This window comes from Eptatretus burgeri, chromosome 10 (genome assembly GCF_056783735.1).
Source record: "Eptatretus burgeri isolate ZD-2024b chromosome 10, Ebu_testis_v1, whole genome shotgun sequence".
Taxonomy (NCBI): Eukaryota; Metazoa; Chordata; class Myxini; order Myxiniformes; family Myxinidae; genus Eptatretus; species Eptatretus burgeri.
In genome coordinates, this window is record NC_140970.1 from 27,229,307 (window position 1) to 27,255,354 (window position 26,048).

At 46.4% G+C, this 26,048-nt stretch overlaps 1 protein-coding gene across 1 annotated transcript in view; it reads left to right on the forward strand.

Annotated features, from left to right (window-relative positions):
• Positions 1 to 26,048, forward strand: part of LOC147018146 (tRNA (uracil-5-)-methyltransferase homolog A-like) — a 33,709-nt gene that overhangs the window by 4,616 nt on the left and 3,045 nt on the right. The window contains exons 2-10 of the mRNA XM_085897521.1: positions 1,552 to 1,707; positions 1,816 to 2,141; positions 2,262 to 2,370; positions 12,170 to 12,348; positions 13,689 to 13,803; positions 14,622 to 14,737; positions 22,103 to 22,211; positions 22,378 to 22,500; positions 24,426 to 24,501. Of these exons, the coding sequence (XP_085753647.1) occupies positions 1,552 to 1,707; positions 1,816 to 2,141; positions 2,262 to 2,370; positions 12,170 to 12,348; positions 13,689 to 13,803; positions 14,622 to 14,737; positions 22,103 to 22,211; positions 22,378 to 22,500; positions 24,426 to 24,501 (1,309 nt within the window). The remainder of the gene's footprint in view (positions 1 to 1,551; positions 1,708 to 1,815; positions 2,142 to 2,261; positions 2,371 to 12,169; positions 12,349 to 13,688; positions 13,804 to 14,621; positions 14,738 to 22,102; positions 22,212 to 22,377; positions 22,501 to 24,425; positions 24,502 to 26,048) is intronic.

Sequence of the window (26,048 nt, forward strand, 5' to 3'; positions counted from 1 at the left end):
CCCTGACGCCGTCGTCCCGCCTGCACCCCCCTGACGCCGTCGTCCCGCCTGCACCCCCCTGACGCCGTCGTCCCGCCTGCACCCCCTCCCGACGCCGTCGTCCCGCCTGCACCCCCTGACGCCGTCGTCCCGCCTGCACCCCCCCTGACGCCGTCGTCCCGCCTGCACCCCCTGGCCGCCGTCGTCCCGCCTGCACCCCTGACGCCGTCGTCCCGCCTGCCGCCCCTCCCGGCCGCCGTCGTCCCGCCTGCACCCCCCTGACGCCGTCGTCCCGCCTGCCGCCCCTCCCGGCCGCCGTCGTCCCGCCTGCCGCCCCCTGACGCCGTCGTCCCGCCTGCCGCCCCCTGACGCCGTCGTCCCGCCTGCCGCCCCCCTGGCCGCCGTCGTCCCGCCTGCCGCCCCTCCCGGCCGCCGTCGTCCCGCCTGCCGCCCCCTGACGCCGTCGTCCCGCCTGCCGCCCCCCTGACGCCGTCGTCCCGCCTGCCGCCCCTCCTGGCCGCCGTCGTCCCGCCTGCCGCCCCCCTGACGCCGTCGTCCCGCCTGCCGCCCCTCCCGGCCGCCGTCGTCCCGCCTGCCGCCCCTCCCGGCCGCCGTCGTCCCGCCTGCCGCCCCTCCCGGCCGCCGTCGTCCCGCCTGCCGCCCCTCCCGACGCCGTCGTCCCGCCTGCCGCCCCTCCCGGCCGCCGTCGTCCCGCCTGCCGCCCCTCCCGGCCGCCGTCGTCCCGCCTGCCGCCCCTCCCGGCCGCCGTCGTCCCGCCTGCCGCCCCTCCCGGCCGCCGTCGTCCCGCCTGCCGCCCCTCCCGGCCGCCGTCGTCCCGCCTGCCGCCCCTCCCGGCCGCCGTCGTCCCGCCTGCCGCCCCTCCCGGCCGCCGTCGTCCCGCCTGCCGCCCCTCCCGGCCGCCGTCGTCCCGCCTGCCGCCCCTCCCGGCCGCCGTCGTCCCGCCTGCCGCCCCTCCCGGCCGCCGTCGTCCCGCCTGCCGCCCCTCCCGGCCGCCGTCGTCCCGCCTGCCGCCCCTCCCGGCCGCCGTCGTCCCGCCTGCCGCCCCTCCCGGCCGCCGTCGTCCCGCCTGCCGCCCCTCCCGGCCGCCGTCGTCCCGCCTGCCGCCCCTCCCGGCCGCCGTCGTCCCGCCTGCCGCCCCTCCCGTCGCCGTCGTCCCGCCTGCCGCCCCTCCCGACGCCGTCGTCCCGCCTGCCGCCCCTCCCGACGCCGTCGTCCCGCCTGCCGCCCCTCCCGACGCCGTCGTCCCGCCTGCCGCCCCTCCCGACGCCGTCGTCCCGCCTGCCGCCCCTCCCGACGCCGTCGTCCCGCCTGCCGCCCCTCCCGACGCCGTCGTCCCGCCTGCCGCCCCTCCCGACGCCGTCGTCCCGCCTGCCGCCCCTCCCGACGCCGTCGTCCCGCCTGCCCCCCCCGCATCCCTCCAACCCTGCCCTCTCCATGCTTCTCAATACCTACACTATCTCCACCCTACTTGTTTCAAATCCCCCACCCCCTCCACATCGCTCCCCTTGCTCCTTCACTGAAAATCTTTCGACCTACCTGTGCCTTCCCAAGAGATTACTTGGACGGCTGCAACTACATCCTCGGAAGGTGAAACTGTTTTCCCATCAGTCCTATGCCTTTGTGACTTTTCCCAGTGAAGCAGAACGAGGACAGGCTCTGAAAGCCTTGAAAGAACTCACCTGGAAGGGATGCGTTCTGAGGGTCAAGGTCATCTTTCTATTGCTTTTTCCTTTATGTCATTCAACCATAAATTATTACCAATATCAACCGACATGAACCACCTGTGTTCTTTCACTCCTGTACATACACCCCCAGGTAGCAAAACCCAGGATTGATCCTTTGGTTAAGAGCCAATCACAAGAATGTCGGCTGGGAGAGACCCACCTGAAGCGAAAAGCTGAAACAGAAGCTGATCAAGTGGAGCAGTTTGGAACTAAGAAAAAGAAGCAGAGACTTGATGAGGCAGAAAAAAATGATGCTCAGGAAAATCGAGCTGGGAGTGAAGAACTACTTAGAGGTGGTGATGTTTGCATAGAGGAGAGGGTTATGGATGCTGTTACCCCTTTCTGGCGTGATTCTTATGCAGTGCAGCTGGAGAGGAAAGGAATGGAGATCTGCCAAGTTTTGCGACGACTGGGCAGGTAAGGATAGTTATTCGCTCATCGTTATACTCCTTCTTTGTTATGTCAATTTATATATTATCACATTGTGTGCAATTCTTTTCCAGCTAGCCAACTTGTGGTTGTCATGTGAATCCCCAGGGATATGTGGGCACAGAATTCAAATCTCTGTCACTGGTTGGCTACGCAGAAACGTCAGCATGGTGGCCTGCCTTGCCCCTTCCTGGGAGTAAAGCCCTCTCCAGAGCTGGTGAGCTGCAGGAGCCTTGATAGCTCCTTAAAACGTTTCATAATGCTGATGAAGGAAGATGCACTTTTGAAGGTTGGTCCATCCAAGGCCGAAGATGATCTTCACATGATGTTGCTCTCGAGTCGACAGATGTGGCTGTAAATCCCAAGCAAGGCAATTGACAAAATTTTCAGGGAAAAATACTCCATAGTGACATTGTTGTTTTAGTAGTACAAAACAACATCTGAGTTGGAACTGATCAACTCCACGGTTTGCATAACCTCTGATTTGCATCCTTGAAATATTTTTTTGGGGGGAGGGGCATTGTTGTGAATTAGTGGGCATTGACTTGTGCAGTATTCATTCATGAGGAGGACATTGTTGCAGATACTGAAGTCTCCATAGCTTCAATACATCATGAGGTTGGCTCTTTGCTGGCTGTTTGAATGGGAGTTGAAATCATTTTAGGTGACTATATAAACCAGCATTGCCAGATCTGAAAAGTGGAAATGTCAAATTGGAACCTCAAAATTGTCATACCTTCATCGCACCTTTCATCATAAAAATGATCGTACATTATCACATCTAAAGCATAATGATAATTTAATTTTACTCACCAACTTTAATATCTGTCAAATCTCTGAGGGGGATCCACCTCGCTCTCATAGTTCGAGAAGTTTGTAAGTTTAACTGAGAAAAATCTTCGGAAATTTAAACTGAGAATTGAAGGTCGAGTAGTTTTTGGACTTGCCAGGATTATTGTTACAGGCTGGGGGTCAGGTGAGAAGACCATTGGGGGGGGGGGAGCCATCTCGAGTTCCCCCCAGACTCACCGGAATTGCAGGCCGTCGCACACGGATAATTCCGTGACACGGCAGGTCGCTAACCGACCGTGAATGCCAATAACTCAACCACGTGATCTCGGGTCCTCCGTCTATGGGTTAACTGGGTTACCTAATTAATCACGTGACCTAATTACTGGGGGTCATGCCCTCAGTACTTCTTGTCCGAACTGGGTCACCTTACCGGATCAGCCGAGTGTCACTGCCAAGAACGTACCGGCTGAAAAGAATGGATCATTGGGAATAAAGTCCCGGCTCGGTTAGGATATGGACCATGCTGAATCAATGAAAGAAAAGACAAAAACGAGCTGGGAACATTTCTACAAATAATTTATTAACAGTCAGGCGAGGAAAGGTATGTGGTACAATTAATAGAGTTTGTTGGATGTAAGCAGGGATAGGAATAAAAGTGTGGTGTGACAATCATACAAGCAACCTAAAAAAGCAGACACAGCACAGTTATCCCGATATAATTCTTCTACACTCTTAACTTAAACGATGACAGGCGCCATGACACACACACACATGCACACACGCACACACACACACACTCACTCACTCACTCACTCACTCACTCACTCACTCACTCACTCACTCACTCACTCACTCACTCACTCACTCACTCACTCACTCACTCACTCACACACACACACACTCTCTTTGGCTTGTACATTTGCTTGTTTTGTCTTGTATGCATTCCTAAACTGCTAGACGGAATGAGTTAAAATTTGGTGGTTATATTTTGAGTGTGCCCAGGAAGATGTAAGGCTTTTTACAAAAAGAAAAGAAGTAGTAGCAGGGGTTCTGAAGGTGATGGCGCAAAGTGTACGGTAGGTATAACACCATTCGGTGGTGGTGGAAGAGGGTATTACGAGTCAGCTGTGGAGATGACTTGCAATTTTGCACTGTTTATGTGGCATTGTGCAAGTGATTTACTGACCCTTGCCAAAGGGAGAAGTATTACGCTCCCGCGGGGAGCAAGTGTTTCTCGCAGTGTTGCCAGACGTATGGTAATTATCATATTTTTCACGATTATTTCAGCCCTTGTCTGATGTATGATCGGTAATTGCAAAAATGGCCAGATATAACATAATGTTGCAGTTATGGAAACCACATCCCTCCAACACCAATGGCATCCAACATACAGTGGTCCCCAGACAGTTATATCATTAATATACGTTCAGATAGTCTCTTTCTTCTTGTCTAATGGGACAAACGGGACAAGTGCGTTGTTTGAATCTCATAGTTAGGTCTGATTATATCTCTGAACTCATTCCTATTCTTTTTTTTTTTTCTCTATTCCTGAGGTAAATCCAAGCAATGGGTCCTCGCGAGGGCCAGCGGGTGCTCGCTCGGACACCCATCTGTAAAAACCACGGCCGCGCCTTTCGCTGTGAGAAGGGGTCCTTGCGAAGGCCGGCAGGCACTACGCTTGGACACCCACCTGTAGAAAACCATGGCCGCGCCCTTCGCTGTGAGAATGCATCCTCACAGAAGACCAAAAGGAACAAAACACCAAGCGCCCACGCATGGAACGTGCAGCACAGCGGTAATTTCTACCCATTGGGCAGAAGAGATAGGAAGGATAGCCAACACGACGGCGCGCTGCAGGAATGCTGTGCCGAGGAAATAGAAGGAACAACACACCAAATGCTAACAACTTACAGTACGCACGTTGTGCAATCTTTTAAACCCATTTCTGAGTCTAATAATTATATCTTCTTCAACCAAAACCTACATCTAATAATTATATCCAATCTTTTCCCTCAATTCCTGGCACAGATCAGGGCTGGCACTGCGCACACACCGCTTTTCATATGTTCACTGCTCCTATCGCTCGATCATTTCCAATTTCACCTTCATTTAAATAGCTTTCCTTTGTTTCTTAGGTACAGAGGCACTCGTATCACTCGTTGGTCCCTTAGCAGTCATGGCATTGAAGGGTGCACAAGATATTACGTGCAAAGTTTATTTAGCAGAGATTTTGACTTTCAATGCTCCCACACACTGCCCAGCATCCCATGGGCCATCTCTGACTGGTTCGGTCGGTGTGGTGCAGAGTGACGGCTGGATGTGTTTCACACACTGATATCAAAGGACATGGAGTCTATGTTAACTCAAATAAACCATGTTACGTATCTGACTGCATCTGGGTCCATATCTATCTCCCCAGTCAAACCCAACTTCTCAAAAGTTCTCACCTCCCTCACTAAACACATATGATTATATTACAGCACAGTATTACAGTACTCATACCATTTCATGAAAGCAACCAACCTTTACATAGGTTACAAAATCAGGCAATTTTTCGATTTAAAGAGATATTAGTACCTGCTAGTTTGGTTTAAATACACAATACAGAACTGAAGAACAATACAGTGCAGAATACTGCACCTGTCTTGACTGTCTTGCTTCTGTCGTTGATGTTTTTTTTTAATTTAAAAGCATCAAATAGGTTTCGCTTCACTAATTAAAAATTGCTTCAAGGTCCGCTGACATGCAAAATAAACTTGTTATCAATATATTAACTTGACCTTCCTAGTGAAGAAATCACCCATGTTTTTTTTTTTTTATCAAAAATGGGATAATTAGAGCAATATTTCGATCATTTCTTGAGCTATTCACAACTTGCTATGCCCCGCCCCTAAAAAAATGGACTTCAGCGAATCACAGCGTGACGTCATATACAGTAACTCGCACAGAGTGGATTGACTCGAGATCTCTAGAGTCTAAACCAGCGTTTCTCAACCTTTCTACCCTTGTGGAACCCTTGAAATCGTTTTCATGTCTCAGGGAACCCCTGCATAAAAATTATTATATACCATTATTAATATCTAGCTCTTTTATATTTTTATCGTAGTTCACGTGGTAATATTTTTTTTTTCGGATACCTGGTTTAAGGAAAAAATGACCCCCTTTTTGTCAAATTTATTGGCAATGAAAAAAAAAATTCTGCTCGTTTATGAGACCTCACACCGAGGTTTTGATTCACAAAAAAAAAAATAATAATAAAAAAAAACACACCTCATGCAACTTGATAAACAAAACTTAAACAAGTAAAGCTCAAGCAATAAAGGTAAACACAAGAACTAACCTTGAGAGAGAGACTTCATGCTTGGAAGCACAGAGAAGATAAATGGACACCGTGCATGCGTCCCATACTTGAGTCAGTCACTCGATGATGCACGAATCCGCCGCGTACGGGACGTCCACTAACCAGTGCGGGCGGTTTCACGCTGGCGCCACATAGACATCGTTAAATACATTCCCTATGGTTGTTATCATTGTAAATAATATAAGAGGTTGAAGCCTCCATTATAATAACCAAGGAGTTTCCAACAATATGCCGTACGTGTATAGTATTACGAATATTAAATCAAACAAAAACTACTCAAAAATACATTAGCCTATTTATTACTGTTTCTCGCGGAACCCCTAGCGACCTCTTGCGGAACCCTAGGGTTCCGGGGAACCCCGGTTGAGAAACACTGGTCTAGACTAGTCCGATAAATCCGTCGTCCGTCCGACTAGGCCGATAAATCTGACGTGCTGTAGCTTTTATTTATTATTCTCTTTTTAGGCCATCTCTAACGAGATGACCTAATAAAGCCAGACCAAATGTCCGTCCGTCAACAATTTTTCTTTCCAATCTTGATGAAACTTAGTATGTGGGTCGAGGTCAATGAGTGTTGCACAACGATATAACTTTTGGCCGGGTTCAAGGTCACGAGGTCACGTAAGTTATAAAAGTCGCCATTTTCAAATCCTATGTAGTCTGCCATTCTACAAGATATTCGGCAACTGTTTATTAATTATGATAGTAAAAAATATTATCTTGTATCTAACCGGACAGATTTTTGAATTTCCGTCCCGTTTGGCCGCCACGTAACCTGGAAGATGGTCAAAAACACCTCCCGGTACAAAGAAAACATTTTACTTCCGATCTTGATGAAATTTGGTATGTGGGTAGAGGTCGATGAGTGATACCCAACGACATATTTTTTTTTTCCGGATTCGAGGTCAGGGTCAAGCTCACGAGGTCACGAAAGTTGTGAAAGTCGCCATTTTCAAAACCTATCTAGTCTGTCATTTTAGGAGATATCTGGCAACTGTTCATCGATTATGACAGTAAAAAACATTATAGAGATGACCGTCACCCCCACACGGGGGTAATTTTTTCCATTGTTTTCTACTGGTGCTACATGACAACAGTAGGAATAAAATAAATAAAAATGCAACAGAATGTCAGATTTATCGGACTCACCTCCCTCACTAAACACATATGAACAAGGTGTGTTCTGCACACAAGTTTTCATCGTATCCGAACAGCGAGATTGCTTCGTTTTATGCGCGGAGAGATACGGCCGATGACGTGCGCCGGCCTTGTTTGTAATTAATTCGCCGTGGAGCAACATGTCCGCTGCGCTGTGCTGTTCACGTCACCTCACTAAAATATTTCTGATATCGAGCAGTATGCAAGTCGAATTTACATTATTGAATTACGAATAGGATTTAGTCTAACCAGTTGTTATTTCCGAGTCTTCCTTCGATGTCCTCCCGATCATCATGAACTCCGGGAATTTCATCGCCATTTTTCTCTGCTTGTCCTGCTTCGGGCTCGAACTGGTAAGGCCATATTTCATTTCCAGCTGCCTGAACTTCACCTCCTGCGACTATCTTATCCCATAATTCTCCATGTGATTCAGACCAAAATCCTTCATTTCTCTCACACTCACTGTCGTTACCAGACAAATCAAAGTCCATCTTCTTCTTTCGGCTGCTCCCTTAGGGGTCGCCACAGCGGATCATCCGTATGATCTGCATAGTGATTTGGCACATGTTTTACGCCGGATGCCCTTCCTGACGCAACCCTGGTCGCCTCTCACGACACAGGGATATGGTACACCTATTTTAACCGGGGTATACACCAGCCCAGTACATTGGTACTCATTTCGCCGACCTCGGAAGGATGACAGGCTGAGTCGACCCCCTGGTGTATTAATTCAGTGGCCCAACGGGTCTTGAACTCAGGACCTTTTGGATCCCAAGCCGCTGCCCTAACCACTGCGCCAACACTGGCTCAGACAAATCAAAGTCCATGTCATCCATTATTCAAAACCAAATGTTCGATTTTTTTTTTTAAAGCAGAAATGAACGAAGTGATTGAGTCAACCAATCAAATGTGGAAACACACAGAAAGTCTATAGAATCACGTAGACCACCAACCCGAGTAATTAACGTGCAGCTTTTGTCATCCTGTAGTTGACGTCATGTGGGTTACGCCCCTTTCAGGAGAATTTTAAGGGGCGTTCCCGAAGACGTTTGTTTTTTAAATTTTACATTTTACAGAATGAGTATTGTGAAAAAACATTGTCAGATCTGAAATCACGATGAAAAACTCCTATAGGACATATATAAATGAAATGTATGTACTTTTGCATGTCAGGGGACCTTTAAAGCCAAACGTTATTAATAAATATTGAATTCCAAAGTTAGTCCACATATTCAGTTTATTACGTACAAAGTTTTTCAAAGTATTGTTTACATATATAGTTGTGAAAGAGTTAACATGCCTTAAATAAACTCGAACTATATACACAGGGAATATGAAAAATATATAATTGGACTACAGTTTGATCCATAACTTCAGTTTCCAGTCTCGATGATCTTTTAATGTCAAGCAGGAAATGAAATGCATCATTTCCTTGAAAAAATTTAGACCCCTTTTATTTGTGAAAATCCATCACAGCCTTTGTGGCCTTGATGCTCAAACCATGCAAAATTTTTAAACATTGATAAATTTAAAACCTGAGACCCCACAAACGCACCACTTACCTTATTATTCTCAGGAAACCCTCGTCAAATATTCACACGTACACCCACTCACTTAACCATACACATACTACTCACACAAACTACTGTCCCCTCTGTTAAGGGGACAGTCGTATGTACGAATCAGATTCGGAGTGAGCCGACTGGTTGGATGCAAAGGATGTACGAGCATGCATGCACGCATGCAAGCGGACCTTTGCCAGGAAGATAGCATGGATTTTAAATGCTCCCGCCCGAGGTGTGTGCGTGCGCGTGTTCGTGTTTGTGTTTGGTCATAAGCCTAACATATCACTCTCTTTGACGCCACCTCCACCCCTCACCTTTCTCTTTTTTTAATTTTTTCCTCCTCTCCCCTCACTTTCTCTCTCTTTGTGTCTGTCTCTGTGTGACGCTCTCCCTCTCTTTTTCTCTCTCTCACCCCCTCCTCGCAACCCTCCCTCCCACAGTGTAAAGCAACATTTGGTGAGGCGTTGCTCCTCTCCCTCCCTTCGCTCCGTCCTCTCCCCTCCCTTCCCTCCGTCCTCTCCCTCCCTTCCCTCCGTCCTCTCCCTCCCTTCCCTCCGTCCTCTCTCTCCCTTCCCTCCGTCCTCTCCCCTCCCTTCCCTCCGTCCTCTCCCCTCCCTTCCCTCCGTCCTCTCCCCTCCCTTCCCTCCGTCCTTTCCCCTCCCTTCCCTCCGTCCTCTCCTCTCCCCTCCCTTCCGTCCTCTCCCCTCCCTTCCCTCACCTCCCTTCTCTCCCCTCCCTTCCCTCCGTCCTCTCCCCTCCCTTCTCTCCCCTCCCTTCCCTCCGTCCGCTCCTCTCCCCTCCCTTCCCTCCGTCCGCTCCCCTCCCTTCCCTTCGTCCGCTCCCCTCCCTTCCCTCCGTCCGCTCCCCTCCCTTCCCTCCGTCCGCTCCCCTCCCTTCCCTCCGTCCGCTCCCCTCCCTTCCCTCCGTCCGCTCCCCTCCCTTCCCTCCGTCCGCTCCCCTCCCTTCCCTCCGTCCGCTCCCCTCCCTTCCCTCCGTCCGCTCCCCTCCCTTCCCTCCCTCCGCTCCCCTCCCTTCCCTCCGTCCGCTCCCTCCCTTCCCTCCGTCCGCTCCTCTCCCTCCCTTCCCTCTGTCCTCTCCTCTCCCCTCCCTTCCCTCCGTCCGCTCCCCTCCCTTCCCTCCGTCCGCTCCCCCCCCTTCCCCCCGTCCCCTCCCCTCCCTTCCCCCCGTCCCCTCCCCTCCCTCCCCTCCGTCCGCTCCCCTCCCTTCCCTCCGTCCGCTCCCCTCCCTTCCCTCCGTCCGCTCCCCTCCCTTCCCTCCGTCCGCTCCCCTCCCTTCCCTCCGTCCGCTCCCCTCCCTTCCCTCCGTCCGCTCCCATCCCTTCCCTCCCTCCGCTCCCCTCCCTTCCCTCCGTCCGCTCCCCTCCCTTCCCTCCGTCCGCTCCCCTCCCTTCCCTCCGTCCGCTCCCTCCCTTCCCTCCGTCCTCTCCTCTCCCCTCCCTTCCCTCCGTCCGCTCCCCTCCCTTCGTCCGCTCCCCTCCGTCCGCTCCCCTCCCTTCCCTCTGTCCGCTCCCCTCCCTTCCCTCTGTCCGCTCCCCTCCCTTCCCTCCGTCCGCTCCCCTCCCTTCCCTCCGTCCGCTCCCCTCCCTTCCCTCCGTCCCCTTCCCTCCGTCCTCTCCCCTCCCTTCCCTCCGTCCTCTCCCCTCCCTTCCCTCCGTCCTCTCCCCTCCCTTCCCTCCGTCCTCACCCCTCCCTTCCCTCCGTCCTCGCTCTCTGCCCTCCCTCCGCTCTCTCTGCCCTCCCTCCGCTCTCTCTGCCCTCCCTCCGCTCTCTCTGCCCTCCCTCCGCTCTCTCTGCCCTCCCTCCGCTCTCTCTGCCCTCCCTCCCCTCCCTCTGCCCTCCCTCCGCTCTCTCTCTGCCCTCCCTCCCCTCTCTCTGCCCTCCCTCAGCTCTCTCTGCCCTCCCTCCTCTCTCTGCCCTCCCTCCGCTCTCTCTGCCCTCCCTCCGCTCTCTCTCTGCCCTCCCTCCGCTCTCTCTCTGCCCTCCCTCCGCTCTCTCTCTGCCCTCCCTCCGCTCTCTCTGCCCTCCCTCCGCTCTCTCTGCCCTCCCTCCGCTCTCTCTGCCCTCCCTCCGCTCTCTCTGCCCTCCCTCCGCTCTCTCTGCCCTCCCTCCGCTCTCTCTCTGCCCTCCCTCCGCTCTCTCTCTGCCCTCCCTCCGCTCTCTCTCTGCCCTCCCTCCGCTCTCTCTCTGCCCTCCCTCCGCTCTCTCTCTGCCCTCCCTCCGCTCTCTCTCTGCCCTCCCTCCGCTCTCTCTCTGCCCTCCCTCCGCTCTCTCTCTGCCCTCCCTCCGCTCTCTCTCTGCCCTCCCTCCGCTCTCTCTCTGCCCTCCCTCCGCTCTCTCTCTCTCTCTCTCTCTCTCTCTCTCTCTCTCTCTCTCTCTCTCTCTCTCTCTCTCTCTCTCTCTCTCTCTCTCTCTCTCTCTCTCTCTCTCTCTCTCTCTCTCTCTCTCTCTCTCTCTCTCTCTCTCTCTCTCTCTCTCTCTCTCTCTCTCTCTCTCTCTCTCTCTCTCTCTCTCTCTCTCTCTCTCTCTCTCTCTCTCTCTCTCTCTCTCTCTCTCTCTCTCTCTCTCTCTCTCTCTCTCTCTCTCTCTCTCTCTCTCTCTCTCTCTCTCTCTCTCTCTCTCTGCCCTCTCTCTCTCTCTCTCTCTCTCTCTCTCTCTCTCTCTCTCTCTCTCTCTCTCTCTCTCTCTCTCTCCCCCATTCCTCCCCCCCTTAATAACCCTGGCAGCGAAGCAACGATCGTTTGGTATGATCGTTAGAGTTGTGGGGAGGTTATATTGCAGTGCCAGTGTCTATGTCAATGATGGAGATGGGAGGTCAGGTTCTCAGGCATGGGGTGCACAAAGAGCTTTGCAACTCTGCAAATGCCATTCAAACCCAGAGGAAGAGGAAGATTAACTGAAGTTGAGATTTGGATCATCTACATGTGAAGCTGTCATAATAAAGGGGTGTGTGGACTGTTAGAAGGTGGTGTTATATCTTATTGAGTTATTTGATATTGTTAATGATGGGCTAATCCACAAGTTAAAACTTGAATGCATTTTATTCCTAGCTCTATATTTACTGAAGTATCAGATGGACATTAATACTTGATATTCTCTCTGTGCCATGCTTCTCTTTCCCAGGATGGTTATCGTAATAAGTGCGAGTTCAATGTCGGTTTGGGAGAGAAGGGTGAAGTGGAGGTGGGTTTCAGGCTGGGAGCATATCGTCATGGTTCATGCACTATAGGCCCTGTCGCCTCCTCGCGGCATGTCTCAGATGTCATGAAGCAAGCTGTTGCAGTTCTCAAAGAGTTCTTCAGGTAAAACATTGGCTTTTATATTGAGTCATCATGAGACTAAGTTTACTTGAACCCGAGGTGTAGACGAGGACATGGAAATATTTAATAGCAATTTATGATTTTAACGCATTTCATAAAATGCCACACATTTATGTGCATGATACCAGTCCACATCATCTAGATAGGGTCTGAGGCCCAGGGAAAAGCTCTCGCACAAATCACGCACGCACATGAAAACATAACTAGAACACACTGGACTTGACTTCAGACAAACAGCTTCTGAGCATGGGGTAAGTGACGTAACGTGCCCCAGGCCATCTGGGTACCAGCAACACCATCGTGTGAAACCACTGTCTTTTATCTTCACAGTCAGTTTGTGGGCAATTGAGTCTGAAAGTCAGAGACCAACTAAAGTATTTATAGAACTTCTTATCTTCCACAGTCTTGAAGAAAAGGACATAGAAAGGGTCCTTTCAAGTGTTTCTTTACCTTTTGCATGAAACAAACAGTGCTAGGTGCCACCATATTTCACTGAATGCTGGATCTCAGTTATTCTGCCTCCAGGGCATGAGACAGCATAAATATTTTTTCAAACTTCTGCTTAACGGAAAGTTAATGAAAGTGCCTAGAAAAACGCCATTTGTGTTCTCCAGTGTTAAAGTATATAATTCAATTTAAATAAAATATAGGTATTAAAGGCTGTAGAAAAATAAAATTCAGAAGTTTACCGCCGTTATTCACAGCACCTTATTTAACACATTACATTCATTCTTGGTGCCTATTGTTTGTGTCGTTTATGATGTCCCTAACAACATTTAGTTTCCTGCTTGGAATGATTTTCAATTTTGTTTGACTGTAGACACACACACAGACAGACGGAGTAAAACAAATTACCTCACTCCTCTCTGCACGTGTGCGATCGGGCCGAGATTCCATACAATATGCCAAATTAAGAGCAAAATTCCTACTAAACTGCAGGTTAGTGTTCCGATTCATGTTCTGCAGTGTTCAAAATGTAGATTGAAGTTTAAATTAAGTCGTTCCTCCATCATAAACTGACATGCAGACAGACACGGACAAATAGACAGACAGACAAAGTGAAAAAATTGCTCAACTCTGCTTTTAGCTTCACACGCACGGGGTAAAAATGAAGGGAGTACCAATGAGTATTGCTTGTCAATGCTTGAGCTCACCTGCTGGGCAGCTGTGATAGTTCTACCTTCATTTTTGAATCTGGATCTTTCCAACCGCATTAAAATAACTATTTTGTGAATTGTAATGCTGTGTTTCTTGGCTTTTTAGGTTTGATCAGTTAAAAAAATAAGAGTTATTTGAATGAATTCATTTTCCGTTCCCCCAAGGTCATCTCGTCTACCTGTGTATGACCCCCGTACCTACTCCGGCTACTGGAGACAGGTGACATTGCGTACCACAAAAACTGGGCAAATGATGGTGTTGGTGTGTCTGCACCCCCAGGTGAGATCTACACATGGTATCTCGTGTTTTGATATTGAAATACCATGGCGAGTTGGTTATTCTGCTCCAACAGTTTCCTTTACTGGACGTGTATATCGTGATCAGATGAGCTCAAGCGCCCGAATGTGTCCATCGGTTTTTTAAATTAAATTTAATTTTAATGAAAGCAAACCTTTCTGCCCTGTCTAAGTTGCAAATACAGTTTGATTCGGTAACATAATTGGAGCCTTGCATGCTGAATCACATGGGATCTTCTTTAGCTGATGTACTTTGCTATCGGAAATGCGTTGATTTGCCGATTGATGTATTCCCATGGTGAAATGATTGCTCCAAATCAATGCTACTAACTGATTTTGCCATGTTATTGATCATACGCATGAGCCTGGTTTTGGCTTAGTCATAGTGGTTAGGGTGGTTGGATTGGGGTCCTAGGGTCCTGAGTTTGAGCCCCGTTTTCCACTGAATTAACACCAGGGGGTTGACTCAGCCTGTCATCCTTCCAAGGTCGGCGAATTAAGTACCATTGTACTGGTCCCGGTTAGAATAAGTGTACCATATCCCTGTGTGTCGTAAGAGGCAACCAGGGTTGGCGTCAGGAAGGGCATCCGGCCATAAAACATTGCCTCAAGAAGGGAACCATGATTGCATGGAGCCTGCAAAAAGCTACTCAGCAGGGAAAAATGGCTGTAAAAAGCCTGTTTTTAAAAAAAATTATTATTGATCATACGCATGTTTGCCACTTCACAGGCTGCTGTGTTAATGTTTGAGTTTTGGCTGAATAAGATTATTTCAACTGTGAACTTTCCCTTGTGCTGCAGGCCCTGTCCAAGGAGGAACTGAAAAATGCGGGAGCTGAGCTGTGTTGTTTCTTTGACAACAACCAAGGTGGTGCCTTCCCCCCTTCTTCATTGTATCTGACACTGCAGGGTCAGAGGTCAGTTATTATTTTGTGGTCATTCATTCCTACATTTCACAAGTATGTGACTATTAGGGGGATGTCCAATACAACACTTACAAAACATTTCTTTTTTGTGGGTGTCAGTGGGCATGGGGGGGGGGGTGGGGGTGAGAGACACGGAGTCGAGTATTGTATTTGAGCAACACCTAATAGCAACATATTAAAAGCAATATTCAAGTTGGACTCCAAAGCAAGCCTGTTGACTCCCGAATCGGACTTGCTTTGGAGTCCAATCTGGATATCTGGTTTGCTTAAATAAAATCATGGCTCATGGTGAGGCCCTAATTGATGAGGAACTGAAATTCTTCAAGGTGTTTGTTCAAGGAAGAAGATGGGAGAGTTTGCTGGAAGGTCCATTTGGAGAGACAGTGTGAGAGTGAGATTTGTCAGGGTAGAAAAACATTCCAAGTGTTTGACCAACTTAGGATTATAGGTATCCCCCACTTAACAGAGGGGTTAAGTACCTTTATACCCCTTCATTATGCGGGAGCTCGTTCTCCATTATTTCTTGTGGGAAAATTATACTTTGTTTCCTAACCGTAATTTTTGGTCTCAAAGCAAAGCCATATGCTTGGTATAACGATGGTTTGAGATGCAAGTGACATTATAATATTATTATTTAACTAATAATAGAGACAGTAACACAATAATAAGGTTATTTTAGTTGTAACACTTACCAAAACAATCTTGAGTCCAAGTTTCCGTACAAGAAGGTGGCGGTGGGAGATAGTGGAGGAGATGGTTATTTTTAACCCTTTCATTCTGAAAAGGTAATTATTCCCAAGCCTTCTGAAAAGTTAATCCCCCCCCCCCAGCCACTGAAAAGTTAATCGGTAGAAAATCATATCATATATATTGCCACTGAAGTGACATTGCGCAATCACTATGACACTGTGACAGCTCCTTCGTTGTAGCGAAGGAAGACCTCCGTTAAGCGATGAATAGTCCAAAATGAAATCATTCGTTGTAGTGAACCTTCGCTTTGCGAACCTTCATTAAGCGGGGCTTACCTGTGTATCAAAGTCTGCAGAGAGGGAAGAGGCTGCTTGCCTGCCTTTCAGAAGGAGGAGAGATGCTATAGCAGAGTGTGACGTAATCAGCAAAAATATAAGTAGGATTTTTCAGAGAATCAGAAAGATCATTGATGAGGATGAGGAACAGGACTGGGCACAAGATGCTGCCTTGGGGCATTCCAACCTCGACAGGGAGAGTATATGAGAAGGTCCCCTGAGAGCCATGCACTGACTGAGAGTACTAGTAGGTAAACTCAGAGGAGGTGGCTTTGGGTGCTCTCGGCAGAGCTTAGAGAGCAAGACGCGGTGCCAGACTGTCAAATGCTCAAGATATGTCCAGAGAGACAGCCCTGGTCTCAAGTCTGATATCAAGGGCCTCTATACATTATTGTGACAGCAGAAACAGAATGACCAAGGTGGAGTGATTCAGTCTGATTCTGAACTGATGATGGAAGATCTGGTCATTGGATGAAATGAAGGATTTTATGTCACTGCAATGATGGATTTCAAAACTTTGTTTATAATTGGAAGTAACTTAACAGGCCTGTAGTTAAGAGTATCTGTTATTTCACCATGTTTATATAATGCAGTGATGTTTGCTGATTTTTCAATTAGACAGAAAGTGACAGAACTAATTAGTATAGCGGTCAGACCTTCAAAAGGGGTCTAAAAATTGCAGTAGCCCCCCCCTTTTTTTTTCTTTCTTTTTTGTCCTTGCACCGAGGTTTCACATTTATGAAATTGATTGTTGGCTGAAAATATATTGGTTTATCAGTGTTTTTAAGGCTGTTTCCATGGTTATGACCAATTTTCCTAAAAACCTCAAAACAATTAAGAAATGAGTATAACTTTGTCAATATTCTTCTTCTTGCATATGGCAGCTTGGCTGCTGGGTAGCTATCATTTTGTTGTGGTGTGGCTATGCTGCTGATGCTATGCCCCATACCAGTACACTGGTACTCATTTCACCAACCTTGAAAGGATGACAGGCTGAGTCAATTTTACCTTTTGTTAATTCAGTGGCAAAAGGGACTCAAACTCAGGACCCTAACATTCCAAGCCAGCCACCCTAACCATGAAGTCAACACCAGCCCTACTTTGTCAATAAAGGCCATACAGGCATGTTTTTCTAATTTGTTTTTTTATATACCATGTCAAGGCTCGTGTAAGAGCTAACACACAGAACATGCAAAAAGGTGGGAGAGAAGCACAAAATAGTGGGGAACAGAGAGAATGGGACATTTGTGGAAGGGAGAGGGATGGGACGGGGTACATGGGACAAACAAGATGGACACTACAGGGACTTTCAGGAAGGAAAACAGTGAATTTAAAAGAGGTGGGTTAAGCATGGATTAACGGGGGTAGAAAAGATCAAGATTTTGGATGTTGGAAGATATGAAGAGCCGTTTTGAAGACCTGGAGGGAGGAGTGGGATTGAAGAGCGTGTGGGAGTTTGTTCCATCCATCCATCCATCCATTGGAACCATACTCTGTGCAGAGCGTTGGTGCTGCCGAAGCAGTCTCTTTTGATTTAGAAGTTTGGGACACAAGATTTAGAAGCAAACACCGAGTTTAGGCATTCAGCATTGGGCACAATCCTAGATGGGTCGCCACTCCGACACAGGATACCAGCAAGCTGGCACTTATTTTGCCGACTTCGGAAGGATGATGGGCAGAGTCAACCCCACCTGGTATTAATTCAACAGCCGAGCAGGATTTGAATTCGGGATTCTTAGGATCCCAAGCCCACTGCCCTAACCATGAAGCCAACACCAGGCATAGTTTGTTCCAGAGGTGGGGAAAAAAAGTAATGAAAGCATGAAGGTGAGCAGTAATTCTTGATTTTGGCAGTTTCACCAGAAGGGGGTTTGTGGTGGACCTTGAGTGCCCTGCGGAAATATAGGGGGGGGGCAGAGTACAGACAGAGCAGGGGGGGCAAGGTCAGAGAGAAGACATAAAGACCCAAAGACTCAGCTTCATCGCGGGAGATACCAATGATCCTAAAAGCCTTGGTTTCCACAGCATGAAGTCGAATTAGGTGTGAGGCAGGAGCAGCACCCCAATGGGGAGAGCAGGACTCTTGACCAGACAAGAAGAAGCTTGTCTGGTCTTGACAAGAAGCAGACTTGACCAGACACCACCAGGATTTGGAGGAGTAAGAGGTTTTTGAGTTCAGAGATGAGATTCGAAAGATGATTTTGATGTCAAAATGATGCTTTCTGTTTTCTCTACTTTTTCCAAACATGAAATGATGACTCTTCGCACTTTCAACTTACCTATTTTGCATAATTCCAAGATGGCCACCACTATTTCACATGTTCAACTTCATAACCTTATTTTGCACATTCTGGATGGGATTTTTGAAGGATTCAAAATTTCAAAATTATCGACACATCACGCATTCAGGAGAAGTTTTTTTTTAAAGTCGTAGCTTTGCTATAGCATTATGATGTTATGGCACAAGGCAATGACCTTTAAGTTGTTCTTTTGTGTACCACTCTCACCACAGTTGCTCTCATCCATGAAGTCCTTGTTGACACACCAGTTCACAGTCATCCACCACATTAGGGATGAAGTGGAGGAAGATGGGTTAGGCACATGGTTATGGTTAGACACATGATTCTGCATCTACTTTACTTGGTGGATCATACATTGTGCTGGTGTTTTGTATGTAGGCCATGTGCTTTCTGAGAATTTCCAACAGCTGTATGTTGTATCTCCATCTCACCTGCAATGGGTACATCAGTTGATGTTTGGTGCAGCTCATCCTCTTCACTATCTTAATTCACTTCATTCAAAGCGAGGGCTTTCCCAAGAGCAGCACCAATGGCCAGTTCACTTGAACAACAATATCAGATTGTCCATGGAGTTGACCAAACACTAATTTCTCACCATAATGGTTGGTGAGAGGGGTCTTTAATTTCCAAGACTGGTATTGGTCTGCATCAGGTAGGCCTTGTTCAAAGAGTCTTTCAGTAAACGACAATCGTAGCTTTACCATTGTTGTAACTGACATATATTTACCTGTGTTGTAACGTTTTGTGATGTACATCTCTCCACCAAAGTGTCAGTCCACAGAGCCACCATATTGACAGTGCTGATTTATAACTATGAAACCTGGACAATTAACTGGTGACACATCAAGCAGCTGGATGTCTTCCACATGCACTGCCTATGAAGGATTGCAGGTGTGAAATGGCAGGATCGGGTGCCAAATATAGAGATGGTGGAGCGCTTCAGCATGCCAGGCATTGGCCTATATCATGGAAGCTCACCTGCACTGGGTTGGCCACATCATCAGAATAGGTGATGCGCAACTTTAAAAGACCCTTCTTTATGGTGAACTGACTGATGGCCAGGTGGAACATTGGTGCCCCCAAGAAGCGGTACAAAGATCAGTTGAAGGCCACTTTGAAACGATGCCAGTTGAAGGCCACTTTGAAACACCTGGTTTAATTGAGGCCCTCACCCTTGACAGGTCAAAATGACATGCTGAATGTAAAGAGAGGGTGAATCGGTGTGAGCATTCACGGGTGGAAAAGTTGAAGTACCACAGAAGCCGGCAGAAAGAACGGGTTGTTGCGCCAGGCACCCACCCATGCGATTGATGCTCATTGGTGTGCCGCTCGGCCATCGGTTTGCTGAGCCACCAACGGGCGCATGACAGATGGGCCACATCTGATGTGGACGACAGACGGTTATGACAATGCCGGCAAACTATGACGACGACGACGACGACATGGCATTGGACAACAACAGATCCGTTGACTCGACAGCTGAACTTATAACTGGCATATCTTTGGACAATCGCGTTTCATGAATTTCCCTGGTTAGGGCTTTGAATGTGTTGTCAAATGCAGAATCTTCTTTATCATCTGTCTTCTTCTGTGCAGCAACTATGTTACAGTTTGAAATAAAATACGAATAGCGTGTTCTATGGTATTTTGCATCATGTACAATGAGGTCTGGGTGGGCAAGCATCCATAGGTCTATAGTTTTGTCTTGTCTTCTTTCTGCAGCTGTGAGCACTTTATCTCGAGTGCTTTGTCCAGTTCCTGTAGGTATTTGCGTAAAATTTTCCCCTTTCCTTTTCTCAACGCCACAGATGAAGCATTATTTTCTGATATCAAAGTTATATGTTTCATATCTACTCCGTCTGTGTGTTAAGCTGCCTGAAATCAATCGAATGATTTCAGAAATCAAACTACCAATAATTTAATTTACTTTTTACAGATATATAAATAATTTGGAATTGTCTCAAAGTTCCATCTGGAAACTGAGAAATATGGTTATAAAATTAGGTAAATCAAACAGTGGTGGGGGTGACCATCTTGGATTTACGCAAATGATGTGGTTTGAAGAATAAAAAATTGGTATGTTTTCCTATCAAATTAAGTAAGTGAGAAAGAAAACACAAGTTTTCAAATGGAGTCAAATTATGTAGATCCAGATTGCTGGTAAATTACTATATACTAGCATAACCTGCGCTCTGCGCGACATGTTGGGGTGGGTGTGTTTGAGAAAGGAACTGATGCAGAGTATCAGTAGTAATTTTACTTTAATGCAGTAAGTGGAATACGATTTCACTGTTTCAGAACCATTTTATTTACTTTTTTTTTGTACCATGCACCTCATATGGTCTTTGAGATAATGTAAGCCGAATATCACGTTACTCGAGCGCAGAACAAAGTCGAAGATAGCGCGACACGAAACCACAAACTCGGAAATAATATATAAGATGGCAGAAGCCATATTGGATTTATGCAAATGAAGGGCAAATGCTAATGAAAACTGGTTTTAAAAACTTCTGAATCTGTCAATTATTTTAAAACTTTAGTTTATTCAAAAATTCCATCTGGAAGGTGCAAAATAAGGTGATGAAGTTGAGCATGTGAAATAGTGGTGGCCATCTTGGTTTTATGCAAAATAGGTAAGTGCGAAGAGTCATCATTTCATGTTTGGAATAAGTACAAAACACAGCGTTGTTTTGGCAGCAGATCCATGTCTATGGCCTTTATTGGCAAAGTTATTTTCATTTGTTCATTTTTTTTTAAGTTTTTTTTTGAAAAATTGGTCGTAACCACGGAAACGGCCTTAAAAACAGGTAAACCCAAAATATTTTAAGCCAACAATCCATTTCATAAATGTGACACTTCAGTGAAAAAAAAGTGGTTGGCCTTTGTTCTACCCTTGGTAGGGATAGCCCCTACAAAGACCTCTCAGGCTGCTAGACTAAATGATCGGGGGAAGGAGGAAGAGCAAGAGTGACTGAGCAGATTTTTAAGATGTGTGTGCTGATGCCATATGAGCCTTTTACATAATTGGATTTGAGGGTTAACAGAAACTTCCAAGGTGAGGAAGATGCAGAGGGTAGGGTAAGTGCAGGGAGTGAAAGGTTGGGGACACAACATTTGAAAGCAAACATTGAATTGAGGCATTTGGCTTTCTAATGAGCAGAGCTGGATGTGGTGCCATTTGAACTGAGGGGAGGAATAGAATAGAGTGGGGAGGGGGGGCATGTATGCAGAGATAGACTTGACAAGGCAAAATCAGGTCTTTGAGGAAGGAGATACGTTTTGAGGTTAAGCCTTTAGAAAAAAACGCGTCTGTAGTGGACATGTATTGCAAAGCAATTCTCGCTCTTGTTTTAGCTTAATCTCGTTCATGGCTCGACATCAACAGGAAATACATAACCAGCACTTTCAGGAAGGATTTTTAAAAGGCTTGTGGAAGAGTTATAAGGTTGCTGAACTCATCGCCATGAGCAGACAATGGACTCCTGAACAGCAACCCCCTTCTGGTGAAACTACCAATATCAAGAATCACTACTCACCTTCACTCTTTAATTCCTCTTTTTTCTCACCTCTGGAACAAACTCCCACACTCTTCAATCCCACTCTTCCCTCCAGGTCTTCAAAACAGCTGTTCACCACCACCTCTTATCATCCCCCATCCAAATCCTTGATCTTTTCTACCCCCGTTAATCCACCCCAAACCCACCTCCTCCAAATTCCCTGTTTTCCTTTCTCAAAGTCCCTGTAATGTCCATCTTGTTTACCCTGTGTACCCTGCCCCATCCCTCTCCCTTCCACAGATCTCCTAACGTCTCTTTTCCCCACTGTTTTGTGCTTCTCCTCTTGTCTCCTGCTCCCTCTGTTATATGTTGTGTGTGTTAGCTCTTATGCAAGCCTTGACAATGTATACAAAAAAATAATAATAATGCATTGGATGGTCTTAAAGCTACAATCACACATTGTATGGTCTACTTTGTGAATGTACCAGGTAAACTTGGATTGAGAGACTCCATTCCTGCTCCCATCTCATTCAGAACATCTGATGCTGAAGATTTGAAACTGCATCACCTTGCTGGGAGCACCTTCATTACAGAAAGAATGCTTGCCCTGGATTTTAGAATCTCCCCCCTTGCTTTCTTTCAGGTGAGTTAAGTACCTGTGATGTACGGAGTAAGCATTGCTTAACTAAGAAACACCTAATCATGAAAAGAAACGTTAAACTTGTACTGTAGCCTGAGATTTAGACTTGCTAAATGATCGATTGTGTTTGCTACAACTGTGTTATCCCTGTTCACTCCTGTGTGAGCAGGTTAACACTGCGGCAGCAGAGGTGCTGTACACATTAGTCAGTGAGTGGTGCGGGGTGACTCGGGACTCCATTGTGCTGGATGTTTGCTGCGGTACAGGAACAATTGGATTGTCGCTGGCTAAGGTAAAGGATGTTTTGGTAAATATTCCTATGTACTATGAATACTTCAAATACATCAACCTCCTTCCCCTCCCCCCTCTCCAGTAAGTATCCTACTGTGTCTGTGACATTTTTATTTACAGAAAACGATGCTCATGTTTGGGTAATATTTGGGACCAAACACATGTGTAGGTAAATAATGACTGACAGCAGAGAGTGCATGCACATCATACACTTACCTGACTGACTAGGAGGGTGAATAACAAAGCATTTCTTCTCTTAATGATACCATGACAGAGTTAGAGCATTGAAATTGCATCAGATATGGCAATAAATGTGAATTGTTGCTCTCAGCTTGCTGGCTCAATGACAGAAGGCACCGTTTGCATTTCTGCCATCTCAATCCCTACCCCGTTTAGAATCCCATGCTGGCACTGGCGACTTGTTTGATCCAATAGCTAAACATGCGTTGCTAAACAGTCTTTTTGTTCTTTAAACTGCTTAGCATCTTGTAAACTGGGTACAGAAAGCAAACTAAATGTCAGAAGTCGTTAAACACGTATCCTGACTAACCTAGTCGGTTCAAGTATGGCAAATTTATATTGCTGAATAGAAATCTCTGTCTACACCAACAAAAATGTGTGTGTGTGTGTGTGTGTGTGTGTGTGTGTGTGTGTGTGTGTGTGTGTGTGTGTGTGTGTGTGTGTGTGTGTGTGTGTGTGTGTGTGTGTGTCCATAACTCCAAAACCATAAAACCTAGCAGGCTGAAAATTTGCATGCATACTAAGAAAACCCCAAGGAAGTGCTTGAGTGAAAAATTGGGTATTTAGATTAAATAAAACACCCCTTTTGAAGATAATTAACGGCCTCATTTAATTATATCCTTCATCAGGCGATCCACAACCACCTCGCTCTCTGGGGCTTAAGGCGTTTCCTGGACAACTTCGCTAGGATCTGAAGCCGCCATGTTTGTTGGCCTGCTCAACCATACCTTGACTTGGAATAGGCCGCAACGATTTCTTAACGGGAAAGTTTATTTTTCACTTTGCTCACTCGTTATCGAATGCCTGTTCTTCATAGCTACGAATCGCTGTGTACATCGCTTTTGCAAGTCCTTTAGTTTTCAAATTAGGAGCTTGGAGCGATTTTCTGCATTATATGATACGATTTTTCACGATCTGCTCTCACTAATTAAAGTACATCATCGAACTATTATTTCGGTTTTGAAGATCGGATATCGTCCGGACCAAATAAGTGTCGAAATCTGATAATTTTAAGAAATAACGAGTCTTGTAACTAAGCCGATATACGTATTTACTATAAGCAAGTAAGGCTATGTTCCCTCCATACATGCACAATAAAATGTGAAATTTCCAAAGCATTAAACTTATCTTTTTCTACTGTTTGGAGAATTATATTCTGGTCTGCCTGAGAATGGTCTGGAGGCTGGTGAGGAGAAAGGGGGAAACAGTATTAATCAAATAAATTAGAAATAAGCACACTTGATACTGAAACATACAAAGGGAGGGGAAAGACGGAGCTCAAATAAACGCTGTATTTGCAGGCCTAAATTGAGGTTTACAATACATCTACTCTAAACGTAAAAATCACGATATAACGAATCAGCTATTTAACACTTTAAGAGTCCATTTTCGTTTCAGTATGTTTGATCCTTCATTTGTCATTGGCTCGCCTGAGTAAATATAATAATAATAATTGACATTTTTGTAATGTGAAGATAAAGGTTTTTATGATCATGACTTTAAAGGAGTGACTCTCCATGCCATATTGAAGACTTTATGTCTAGGATTATTCCTTTGCTCTTGAAATGTGAAGTTAATGCGATTCCTCTCCATGTACCAGGCCACGATTCTCAATTTTTCTCCTCCATCCTTCTGCATATCCAATGACTACCTGCTAACTATCTTCGTCCCATTTGTCTTTTACAGAAAGTGAAAAAGGTTGTTGGAGTGGAAAAGAATGAGCAAGCAGTGCAGGATGCAAGGGAAAATGCTAGAATGAACGGTAGGACTACACGGGATATGGTGGATTGATTTTATGAAATGTGAGAATTGAATTAAGATGATAAAACTACTGTCTTGCTTTGCCTCCTTGATTTCGTTATGATTTATTTGCATCTGATGATTAAGACCAAAAATAGTTTGTTTGTTTCTTTGGTTTTGTTTGTTTGGTGACCATGGGTGTTGTTGTCAGATCACATTAACTGTATATTTAAATATATTTCCATTGCATGAACATTGTCTATAATGCAAGCTTCGATGAGATGGTGTAGTCGTTGAAACATTTGCGTGTCTGGAAAGGTTCTAATAAGGCGTCGCCATCGACCCCGTACCTGATGTATTGACATGAAGGTGCCTCGAGCCCAAGAGTGGGGGCTTGTTCAAAATATACCATGAACAATATAACCAAAGTGCAGGCAGGCAAGATGGCCTGCTTGACTCGCACTGCTGAAAAATATTCTGCTTTGATTCAATCTCTTAGTTATGAAATACTACAACAGGATAACAGTTTACGTTTCATCGCCGACGGGGGAGTGTAATACCACCTCGTCATTTTCCCTGACGTTAACGTCACGAGGTGAAGGGATGTTTTGATACCAGACTGATACATTCACCTGACAATAGTGGAGTATTTTCCAGGTAAGCGATAGTTACTGACTTGAGTCATCCTGTGATGGAACGTGTGCATCACTATGCTTGGCAAGATGTTGCTGCAGTACTGTATTTTACTCCATATGTGCCATTTGTAAAACGATAAATGACGTGCTAATTTGATTCAGAAAGGAAACGTTTTTGTTGTAATACAGTTGTTCCTGTAAAAGCGTTGAAGCAATTTGACACTGGGTGTGAGACGTTTGACTCTTAAGGTGGCGCTATCGACAAACTAACGCCAAGTCATTATCATTCATGTACATCTTTGATTACACAGGAGTTAAAAGGTAAGTTGCAGTATGACATGTTTAAGATAATGAAGGGTGTAGACAAAATAAGTGCAGAAATCAGAAGGATAGACACTGGACAGTGATAGGACTAGGGCCACAGCCTGATTGTAAAGAAAAGGATAGTTGGTTGTAAGGCAAGGGTCTTTCAGAGAGTAGTTTAGTCTCACCCCTAAGATCATGTGTAGAGTGCAGAGTAAGTACATTCCAATGAGGTGTAAAACTAGAAACAGAGACCAGGGTGGTTGAGGTGTGAGATGATGAAAGCTATTAAGGAGAAACAGAAGGCATTTATTCAGTTTAAAATAACAGGACTGGAGTTGGATTTCTATCACCATCGGAGTAAACAGAGGCAAGTTAAGAAAATAACTTGGCAAGCCAAAAGAGAGGATGAGAAGGACATGGCTAAGAATATTAAATATAATAGCAAGGCTTTCTTTAAACATATCAGGGGAAAAGAACAGGTGAGGACCAGTGTGGGCCTGTTGAGGAATAACACCGGGAGAGTGGTTAGTGATGAAAGTGAGATGGTAGGCTTATTAAACAGGTATTTTGCTTCAACTTTTACACAAGAACAGTCAGGAGAATTGCCAATAGCTGAGAGTATATATCA